General features: G+C 42.4%; 1 protein-coding gene across 1 annotated transcript in view; it reads left to right on the plus strand.

Moving 5' to 3' along the window:
• Nucleotides 1-12,511, plus strand: part of shisa8b (shisa family member 8b) — a gene marked incomplete at its 5' end in the record, with an annotated part of 59,536 nt that overhangs the window by 25,094 nt on the left and 21,931 nt on the right. Inside the window, one exon of the mRNA XM_083787596.1 lies at nt 9,153-9,950. Coding sequence (XP_083643722.1) covers nt 9,153-9,950 — 798 coding nt within the window. The remainder of the gene's footprint in view (nt 1-9,152; nt 9,951-12,511) is intronic.

The following is a 12,511-nucleotide window of genomic DNA, read 5'->3' on the forward strand; positions in this document are numbered from 1 at the left end:
AGCTGCTGAAAGTTGGGTACCATACCAAGTGGCTATGGCCAAACTAGGGAGTCTATGGCCAAACTAGGGGTCAAACCCCTTGGGCTAAATTCGGCCATATATCCACTTGCCCAAATGTGCTGACCTCATTTTGTGATGACGGCTATGGCCGTTTTCAGCCCAAGGTGGGTTTTTCGTGCATAGCTAATGCTTGGAATGCATTCAGAATCATGAAAACTCCCTAGTTTGACATGAACATTTTGCCTTATATAGGTTGTTGATGGTACCCCAACTTTCAGCAGCTGTCAAAAGTTCCCCTAGGGTGGTTGAATATAAAGCAATGTGGGATATGTTAGTACACACCCTTCCAAACACATTGGTGAAGAAAATTCTTGATAAGGAATGTATTACCAGATTGTATTAATATCCCCTGACTAACTCATCTTCTAGACCACCTAGACCCGACTTCACCAACAGAGACCCGATTGACAACTAAACAACAAGTTTGGACAGCCCCACCAATTAGTGTTACGGAAAATAGCAAGTGTCTACCCTAGGCCCAGAGGGAGACACAGAACTTAGATGTGGCTCAGGCAGGATGTGCAGACACTGAAGGCATCAGTGTCGTACTGTGTCCCCAGCATGTCAACCAAAGCAATGTTACCAAATCAAAGGAGCCTTCACCTCAAGTCACCTGGGGCTGGGTGAGAAATCGTATCCTGTATCTAGCCTCACAACTAAATACAGACACTTGGCCAGACTGCCGTTTGAAAGGGTTAAACCCTTCATCCTGATTGGGGAAGACCACCCCACCTAATCACACCAACCGAACAAGTGAGGTTGGGGCCTCCAGGTGGGCCAGCAGCCATCTGCACAAGACTGGGCTGGACCCTGCAGGAAAGCAATCTCCAGCCAAGACAATGTAAGTTGACTATAACAGAGCCCCAGAACATAGAGGTCATGAGAAGGATGGAGAAACACTGGCAGGAGGCCACCAAGATCAACGCCACACTGCAGTGGCCAGTGAAGTCAAACTGTGCATCTGTACCTGAAAGGGACAAGTCAAAGGCCAGAAAGCCCACCTCCTTTTAATGTCCTGTCAGTAGCAACTCAACCTGCACCTGAAATAAGCCCTGACCCCTCCCAGAGAAAGTTCATCCTTGAAAATGTAATGATTAGTCACCAGAATCAAGATCCTTGGTAGTCTAAAACTTGAGTTATTGGTAAAATAACAGCAGGTTGGTGGTCATTTTGAAAAACAATGGCTGCCATGGTCACAGGACAAATCTAAATAGTACCACTGTATTCCTCATCTTTTAAAATGTATTATTAGTCGCCAGAATCAAGATCCTAGGTGGTCTAAAACTTGAGTTATTGTAAAATAACAACAGGTGGAGGCCATTTTGAAAAACAATGGCTGCCATAGTCACAGGACAAATCTAAATAGTACCAATGTATCCCACATCCTTGAAAATGTATGATTAGTCACCAGAATCAAGATCCTAGATGGTGTAGAACTTGAGTTATTGTAAAATAACAGCAGGTGGCGGCCATTTTGAAATATGGCTGCCATGGTCACAGGGGAAATCTAAATTGTACCACTGTATCCCTCATCCTTGAAAATGTAGTCTTAGTCACCAGAATCAAGATCCTAGGTGGTGTAGAACTTGAGTTATTGTAAAATAACATCAGGTGGCGGCAATTTTGGAAAATGGCTGCCATGGTCACCACGAGACAAATCTGTGATGGCCCTATAGCCAAAAATGTTCCTTAAGGCATGCTCTAACTGTGTGCGAAATTAGAATACGTCCCATTATTCAAAAACTATAATTTTATTGTTTTAGGAACACTTTTGTCAACTCCGTCAGATACATGTCAACTCCGTCAGACACAAAACCTGACGGAGTTGACGTCTGACGGAGTTGACAAAATGTCATTTGTTTTCATCTTAACCCTCTGTAGTACAATGTAGCCATTTTGTTTTTGCTTCATTTGTTAGCTAAACCTAACCCTAAACTTTTATAATAAACATTATTTTGGAATTCTTAACAAAGATCATAATAATGTCCTGACGGAGTTGACATGTAAAAGCTGTGACCACCCTGATATCAACATTGTTTGTTTAAAATATCAAACAATTGAATGCTTGTCAGACCAGGTGCTCCACTGTTGCAACAAATACAAACGGGACTTGGAAAAGGAGTCTTCAGGCTAAATCTGTCGACAATATTTTCTGATTAATTTAAGACTTTTAAAAAACCTGACGGAGTTGACGGGAGACGTGGGACACACATTTGATATGAGATATCTAATGGGAAATATAAATTAAAATTATTGTGTATATTGTTTGCTATGTTGTTGACAATCTACTTAAATTTAGTATGTATATTTATGTGATTGTGACAGTATTAGACACTTTTTTAGCAGTTTGAAATTATGACCACTTGCTGGGGACAGGCTAAATACAGGCGTTTTTGGGTACAGTGCCTACTTTTAACTAATTCAGATGGCATATGAAAACAATTATAATGAAATTAATGGCATAATAATACACAACTGTATTACATTTAACTTTGCAAGTGCTTTTATTTTTATTAAATTAATTAATTTTTAACAATAATAAGGCTCTTATGTGTGGGACATGTTTTTTCCACTTTTGTCCCTCATCTCAAGAATGAGTGATATAATCATACACGATTCAATCATAAATAATTAACACCCTCAAATAAGACTGATCCACATCAAGACACGCACCAAACCGCCATTCAAGAATCAATCGTTCCTACCTCTTGCAGAACCACTTTCTTAATTGATTCTGAGATGCAATTAGGTGGTGAAAGTGAACGGACAGGACTGAGAAGTGGAGAGGAAAGTGGAGAGACGGCAAAATGCAAAAATTAACACAGAAGAATAACAGTGCAGCAGTATATAGTCACACTTGGAGCCAAATGATGAATATTCTAAGACAAAAAATCTAACATCATCTGATACAAAGTAAAATATTAAATATTCAACGTGTTGAATATTATTTGGGGGGGGGAATACCAGCAGGCGTTTTAGTGAATCTAGTTCAGGCACAACATTAATACCGTGGTCCGTGGGATTATTCCTCACCACACATATTTCTGTGTGTTGTCACTGCTGTTCCCCGCAGGGAGGACGCAGAGCCGTATACGTAGAGCACTCTTTGCTTCAATCAGATCACATGCACAACGCATGCATATAGCCTAAGGACAATATACCCATATGTGTCAAAGCCACACACTGGAATACTAACATCGAGATCCCTGTCTCTCAGTTAGTTGGGCTTCTTTCCTGCCCTCTGCTCCAGATTTTAATCTATCATTCTAATCTGAACACCCCATCCATCTCCATCCCTACCCGTCATATGCCTCTCCCAAACTGATTTTGTCGCCTCAGTGCCTAGTGCCACTGTAAAGTGCAGTTGTAAATTTGGTGAATTAAATATTATTTGAGGTAGAAACTGAGCTACACTTCCTAACCACTTGCCCACTGTACAAAGACATCAAATACACATACAGTACTTCCCACAGATTACAATCACATGACAAAACAAATGACAAACACCTTTCATATCTGCTGGGTAAAGTACAACAATGTGCAAACACAGCTGCAGGATTTGTGAGATGTTGTGACAGGGCAATGGTGTCTAATTGTGTATTCCTGCATTGTTCATGGCACAAGTGACGTGGGGACATTTGCCCCAAATATTTTATATAGTGGAGAGAGAGAGAGAAAACAGCATATGAAAGCATGTTCCCATTGGCTCATGCTTTCATATGCAGTTTTAAACAAATAACCTAATGACCATCATTCAAATGATCAACAGTCAAGATATGTCACAGGGCATGAGGAGACATTTTTCCAAGATGATTATGATGGCAGCAGTACGTGAACATATGTGATTCCATCATGTGATGTTTTGGTAAGCAGAAAACCTTTGTTAATTACATCACATAGGGCTGCTAGATTTTAAGCTCACACACTTAATGCAGGAGTATGTGTCACTAGAAAAGCGTTCTGTGAGTCTTCTGATCTCCGCCACGAAGGAATGCGCCTACGGCCGGGCGCATGCTGTTTCTTAAAAGGTGATAGCAGCCGGAATTCTGATTGGTTCTGATTGGTTTTATTAATGAATAAATATAATCGGTCTTTCCCAGTACAGCATGTCTCCTTCTTCCTATTCTATCTCACGTCCTTTCTCTGACCCTCTCTCCCTTTCTATCTGACGTCAGTAGTCAGCTGTTGCTTGTACTTTCTTAGCCCCCTTCTCCCTTTTGTCCCCATCTCACTGCCCTATATCTGCCCCTTTCTTCTCATTCCCCTACTGTGCTTAGTGCTAGTTTCCCCCTCTCACACATAAGCCAACCCGTCTAGAACACGTTTTGCAGACATGAACTGTATTATGGATGCTTTCCAGACTTTAAACGGAGGGGCTGTACGCACTGTATGAAGTTGAACGCAACATTCCGGCTCAGTAGGATCGGACATGCCACAGACTGGCAGGACCCTTGAGTTAAGTCAAGGTACTGTCCGATTTGGCTCTAACCGCTATACGTGTGAATGGACGTGGTGCTTGTCCAATGAATTTACATCCAGCACGTGGAAGTGTTGATGACGCTCTTATTGTCGACGGGTGGAGCTCCCCTCTGGAACGGACATTATCCTCTTGCATGCAATGTGTGAAAGGCCAATATTGGACAATGTCTCGACGTGATTCCATGGACATTTTCCAGTGTTTTAATGAGGAAGGGGCCCGGCTTATATGTCTGTATGTCCCCTCAAAAGTAGACCAATCACAGTTCATTCCGCCTGGTGAAAATAGTTGGAAATAACAGAGTTTGAAAGTTGTGTTATTATCGGAAAGCGAAGCCATCGTACGAGTATCTTACTGTCCAATATGTGTGATGCCACAAGAATCAACTGAATAGTTTCCGTATTGTATGATTATTTATTAGAATCTAGTTATGGGACCTTGCTTGTCGATACTGTATGGAGGAATGACATACCAAATCTAGATCCAGATTGGAGCTGGGATACAGTGTGGTCTAATGTTGTCCTGTCTTCTAGGAATCCTGATCATCAACAAATTCATTTAAATTTTGTTCATAGGACATACTTAACCCCCCGTAGATTGTGTGCTATGCGGATTTTAAATAATCACAACTGCACTTTCGGCACTTCAAACACCATAGGTACATTCTTTCATATGGTGTGGGAGTGTCCGAGTGTCCTCACATTTTGGAATTTGGTTGCTACTAACCTTTCGACTATTCTACAAGTCAACATCACACCCTCCCCATCTCTATTCTTATTAAATGATGTATCCCAGTTGCCATTAAATAACACCTGTATTCGTGTCTTCTTTGCTGGCGTAACGGCCGCAAAGAAGATGGTTGCTTCGCACTGGAAACCGCCTCATACATTGTCATTTCGCCAATGGGCTTTGACCTTTCTAGATATCATTTATCTAGAGATGTCTACAGCAAGATTGCATGGTGCAAAAGAGGAAAACATTGAGATTTGGTCTGGTATTTCAGATTTGGCTAAGGGCATGGTTTAATCATTATTATTATTATTATCATTATTTTTTATTTTTTTGTTTCCATTGCACAGTAGTAGGAGTAATGACATTTTGTGGCATCTTTGGTCTCGGGGGGGGGGGGGGGGGGGGAGGGGTGGGTGGGATTGTTTGTTTTTGTGTTCCTTGCTTTTGCTGTTATGTGTTGTTTTATATGTGCTTTGTTTTCTTTAAGTCATTCATGTTGTTAACGTGTCTTATTGTGATTTTTGTCTTAAAATAAAAAACATTTGATAACAAAAAAAGAATCAACTGAATATGAAGAAACACTGACTGCGTTGCTATAGACTGAGTGCAACATAAAGGGGGGATTTAGTGAGAGACGATTAACTGAATAGAAAATAAAAGCCCTTGTCAATCTTGCTTATGATTCCATTAAAAATCTCACATCTTCTTCTTGTAGTATACTTGGAGAAAAGCAGTTATAATTGCCCATGGCAATCCGTTTGTGTTCGTGTCTGTGCGTGTATGTACGCGTGGTCATGTGTGTGCGTGTGCATGTGTGTGTGTGTGTGTGTGTGTGTGTGTGTGTATGCACGTATGCATGTGTATATGTTTGCCAGCTCTCGTCCTGCTGTTGGCTGAGTGTATCGGAGGGTCTCCAAACAGGCTGGGATTTGGACAAAGCAAATGGAGAAAGGGAGGACTGCAGTTGGACCCCTACACCTAAGTCTTTATGATTAATGTGCACACAAACACGCACGCATGCACACACACACACACACACACACACACACACACACACACACACACACACACACACACACACACGTCACACACATGACATCCTTACACAGACATGCAGCATTTTGCACCACAGATTTGCTTTTCCACGCCTTTGGCATGAGCAACAGACTGAGGAGAGAGAGACAGTAGAGCAAACATGAGAGAGAGAGAGAGAGAGAGAGAGAGAGAGAGAGAGAGAGACAGTAGCAGAATATGTGAGCACTGTAACTGATCCAAAACTAAGAAAAACGTTAATTCGATATAGACTCAGTGAACACAGTCTTGCGATTGAGAAAGGCCAACATAGGCAGACCTGGATCCCAAGAGAAGACAGACCCACCCATGCACCCACGGTACACAAAACGACGTAGAGACTGAGCTACACTTCCTAACCGTCTGCCCACTGTACCAAGACATCAGAGACACATATATATACTGTCCACTGTACCAAGACATCAGAGACATATATATGTACTGTCCACTGTACCAAGACATCAGAGACATATATATATACTGTCCACTGTACCAAGACATCAGAGACATATATATATACTGTCCACTGTACCAAGACATCAGAGACATATATATACTGTCCACTGTACCAAGACATCAGAGACATATATATACTGTCCACTGTACCAAGACATCAGAGACAAATACTTCCCACGGATTACAATCACCCAAGGAGAGTTTAAAAACATGACTATATGACAAAAACTCTGTTGGGTGAAGTACAACAATGTGCAAACACAGCAGCAAATGGAACACAACCACCTTAAAGAATACAAATCATTGTGTGTACACTGTTTATGGAATACAAATCATTGTGTGTGTACACTGTTTATACCCTATACACAGTTTTACAGCAAATGACCTCGGTACATAGAAATACTGTTATATAAACAGAGCAACTAACTTTAATTCAATTACATTTGAATACATCTCTGTTACTTGTCGCAAGTGTTTTTTTACTACTAAGTGAATGCAAAAACATTGAAATATACTGCTGTCAACTTTCAAAAGTATAATGTCTCGCATATGGATGTATAACTATCTGACAGACAAAATCTTTTTATAGTTTCACAAGATAGATAGTAGTCTACACCTTTATTTTATTCCTATTTATATTCAATATTTATTTGTACATACATTGTTTTATCTTGATTGTTTTGCTCCACTTTGGCAATGTAAACGTATGTTTTCTCATGCCAATAAAGCTCCTTTGAATTGAATTGAATTAAATTGAATTGAATTGAATTGAATTGAATTGAATTGAATTGAGAGAGAGAGAGAGAGAGAGAGAGAGAGAGAGAGAGAGAGAGAGAGCACGAGAGCACGAGAGCACGAGAGCGAGAGAGAGAGAGCTGTCCTAAATCAAAATTATGTAGAGTTAAAGCCTGATTTTACAATTCCAGAGTTGAAACAGACAGAGCAAGAGAGAATTATGAGGGGGAAGAAGATGGAGTGACATACTGTATGCAGAGACATGTAGTAAAAAAATAAAGAAGAAAAGAAAAACAAAATAAAACTATTTGACAGAATGTTTCTGTTGATTTCCCCCTTCCTCCATCCATCCCTACAGTCTTCCATTCCCTGTGGGGATGATGTGAGATGCAGCTGGATATGAACAACCCCCTCCCCTCAGACAGGCGGACACATGCATGCACGCACGCACGCACGCACACACGAGCACACACACACACACACACACACACACACACACACACACACACACACACACACACACACACACACACACACACACACACACACACACACACACACACACACACACACACACACACACACACACACGCACAGCGCTCTCTCTCTCTCAACACATACTAGGGCAGGGGTGGAGAGTAGCAGATAGGAGGAGTACTAGAGAGGGGGGGGGGTACTGTATATCTCATTTGAACTATTCCACAGCACTCACACACATACCCATTCTACCTCATTCTCTCTCTCTCTCTCTCTCTCTCTCTCTCTCTCTCTCACACACACACACACACACACACATACAAGCATAGACTCTGAGGCGACTTGGCAATGCGAGCGAGCACCCCTGTGGGATTATAGCGAACCTGGACCCCTCTGCGCTCATACCTGCCAAAACTTGACAGACCGACACGAGGTAACAAAACGCGCACCTTACAGGCATACAAACACAGAGAAGAAGTAACAGGGATAACGGACGGGCTACAAACTGTTTTTGCGATTGCTTGTGTCCGGTCGGAGGATGGAAAACACATGAGGATCAGAATGAAACGGATGGGGGAATCAGGAGGAAGAATGCTGCTGAGTAAAGTTTGTGGATATTTCTAGAGGGGAGCTGAACCCATGAACATTCTGGGGAACAACAACTGAGAAGGTTTTGAACTCATTGCACATCTCAGAGAGATCAAAAGGTGCATTTATATTCGTGTGTGTCTGTTCTGTTCTGTTCTGTTCTGTTGCCATTTCTCACTATGCAGGGCCAAAAAAAAGTAAAGTAAAGAGTAAAATACGATAAGCTATATTACCACATTTCTTCGGTAGGGACCAATTAAAGCTCACCATGCATTATATTACCATAATTCGCCACACAATACAACTCACCTCAACCGTGGCCGTCCTTACTGCGACACGTAGTTGAGCTTTAGCCCAGGTTTTTTTTTAAACATTTTATAAATTATCTTTTATGATGATGCACATGGGTTACAGTACAATGTCTGCTGCCACTTGCCCGAATATTGACAAAACGATATAATCAGCATAAATGTAAACATAAAATGAATACAGTATACAGTATTGTCATACAAATATAGTGTAGATGTTTTTATCGTATTTTCTGTTCTGTGTTTAGCCTTCCATCTCCCATGGCCCTCAACCTGCGCTCTAACGCCCAACTCTCAGCCTGCAGGTACCACCCGGGGCTGATGGGGTCTCCAAGCATCCCGGTGGTCACCAGCCCCCTCTCCTCCTCCAACCTCTTCCTCTTCGTCCTCTTCTCCTCCATCGTCCCCTCCATGCGGCCTGCCCTCGCCCAGGACCTCTCAGCCACCGAGACGCCGGTCCAGGACAGCGACACTCAGTCTTCATGGCCGCCCTACTCGGTGACGGCCGAGTTCGACCAGCCGGCCAACCAGACCGCCACCACGACGTCGGGCTCCGACGTCGCGGTGGAGCCCGCCGCCCGGGAAAACACTCCCCCGCCAGCGGAGACGGGTCTGTCGACGGCCAACAGCGGGGGGGACGGCGACGACGAGGACAGCCCCCCGCCGTCCGGGACACGTTGCATGGGCTACTACGACGTGATGGGCCAGTGGGACCCGTCGTTCAACTGCAACGCCGGACTCTTCCTCTACTGCTGTGGCACGTGCTTCTACCGCTTCTGCTGCCAGTTCCGCGCGCAGCGCCTCGACCAGAACATCTGCTCCAACTACGACTCGCCCATCTGGGCCAACACCGGCAAGCCTGTGGCCACCATCACCGAGGGCCAGGCTGACCAGGACCGAGACCGCACGCACCTGTTGGTCTATATTATCTGCGGCGTGGTGGCCGTCATGGTGCTGGCTGGCATCTTCGCCAAGCTGGGCCTGGAAAAGAGCAGGGGAGGGGGTGGAGTTGGGGGCGGAGTCGGGACGGACCTCAGCAATGCCAGGTGAGTAGTAGGGTGGGGGTCGGCTGAGTGTGTGTGCGTGTGCGCGCGTGTGTGCGCATGCGTTTGTGTGTGTGCATGTGAATACAGTATTCCTGCATGCATTTATGGCTGTATGTGCATGTGTACATAACATATTACGTGCCCTTGCATGACACACAGTGTGCGCATGTAAGTATGTGTCCATGTGTGTGGGGGTATGAGGTACAGTAAAGATCATCCTAAAGATGATCCTGCATAAGTTCTGATAATATTCTTATTGGACGATGACCAGCACCTTGACCTTCACAATGCTCAGTGAGGTTAAAAGCAGGACAATTACATGCTGTAATTATTGTCTGAAATTGAAAGTATGTTGACAGAAATAAGAAAAAGAGTGGCTATTACCTGTTACATGTTCGTGTGTATGGACTGCATTCATCTCTCCCAAAGTCTCAAGTCTCTCCCAAACCCAATTCATGTTCATAAATCACTTACTCATGTTTCTAATTTTCTTTTATCGTCTTTCTTTTCTCCATGTTTTCTTTTTTCAATGTATTTGTGTTATTTTGTATTTTATTTAATCCCTCATGTACCATTTGCTTTGTTTGTAAGCTTCAGTTATATTTGAAATAAAACAACAAAAAGAATGAAACCTCGACCAAACATCTCTCTACTAGGATTTGTTTTAACTTGAAAGGGAAGGACTGTGCTAGTCTGAAATAATTCCATCTTAAAAGGTTATTCTCTCCTGAGATATTGACTTATTAAAACTAAGTCAAGGGTGTGTGATATGATGAAGACAAGTAAAAAGCCAATACGAAGTACCTCCATGAAAACACAAACATGTTCTGGGCCAGCATTAGTTTCGTCTTGCTTCCTGTAGCTACAAAAAGCAGATAGACAGGCATTGGAAATGAAAACAATCCTCTACAGAAAAGAAAAGGAATGAGCCGTCATTACTTAAACATTGACAAATTTAATATTCAATCCCTGTGTCCCTCTCGCCTTGCTATCACACAGGCATACGTACGCATGCATGTGTGTGCATGCATGCAAGCACGTCCACACGCACATACTGTAAGCAGGCATATAGCTTCCACACACACACACACACACACACTCACAGGCGCACGCACGCATGCACGCATGCACGCACACTCAGTGCAGTGAGTGCACGCACCCATGTACATACAGTATGAACACACTATTCACTTCACGTGCACATACTGACACAAACGCATCCACATGCCCCTGCAAGCTGCAACATCATCGTGCTGCAGGTTAAATAGCTGTCAGGTTAAATATGAGGTCCAGGGTTAAATCTGCTTCCCTTAGGAAATCATTACCACAAATGTACAAGCAACTGTAGTCAAACCTCTTTTAATCGTTCATTATCCCTCCGTCGCTCTCTCTGCTTTCCCCCATCTTCCTCTCAACCCGGCTCTTCTTAAAGGTTTATCCCAGAGTTCTTGCATGTTGTAGCTTATTTATTATGACTTTTGACACACACTTGACACACAAAATAGTCCCTGACAATAGATTGATGACTCAGTGCTGTTTAACCAATATGACTCAGTTATTCAGGTAAGTTTGGTAATGATGACAAACAAAATCTAAATAAATCCACTAGCAGAAAAATGGTCTATGTTCATGATCAAAAATATAATAAACTAGAACTGCACTCTGTCGAGTGCATACTTGCTTGTTGCACACTAGTAGGCCATAAATGGCCTACTAGTGCGCAAGCAGAGCGTGCAAGTACTGTCGACCGCTACAAACTGTCAAATCTCAGCTTCTCTGTGAAGGAACGTTTGAAATGTTGAATTATTAGGTTTAGCTATTTGCTACCTACCTACTTTATGCATGTAAAAAAGTAGTATTATGAAGTATGGTACAAGTTTCTATCTATAAAAGAAACACAGTTTTATCGATTTAGAATTATTCTGGATCCCTTTTTAGTTTCTCAAAGAAAAATAAATCATCGATATCCGATGAAAAAAAAGGTATATAAACTTAAATAAAATATGTTATCACGTATACAGTATAATTATTGAATTATTTATTTTAAATTGTCAGTTGCTTTAAATTTACTTAATCTTGGACTATAGTGATATTAATACTAAATGCCTGTATATGTATATGTAATTTGTAAGTTGATTAGCGGTATACTGTGGTTACTTTGCGCCACTTTTGATGCGTATGCACCGTCCCAGCATATGACGTCAGGGTATAACTGGTATAACTAGCTCTCAAGGATGACGTAATAAAGATGTGGATTAAAGGACCCAATGCCTTCGATGGTGACGTATATGTCGATCAGTGTCGGGTGCATTAAAGGAAATGCTTCTATGTATATGTAATTTGTAAGTTGATTAGCGGTATACTGTGGTTATTTTGCGCCACTTTTGATGCGTATGCACCGTCCCAGCACTTTTGATGCGTATGCACCGTCACAGCATATGACGTCAGGGTAACTGGTATAACTAGCTCTCAATGATGACGTAATAAAGATGTGGATTAAAGGACCCAATGCCAGAGTGTAATAGTTTTCGATGGTGACGTATATATGTTTTAGTGTCGGG

The sequence above is a fragment of the Protomyctophum parallelum genome (assembly GCF_964188405.1).
Source record: "Protomyctophum parallelum genome assembly, chromosome: 17".
NCBI classification, from domain to species: Eukaryota; Metazoa; Chordata; class Actinopteri; order Myctophiformes; family Myctophidae; genus Protomyctophum; species Protomyctophum parallelum.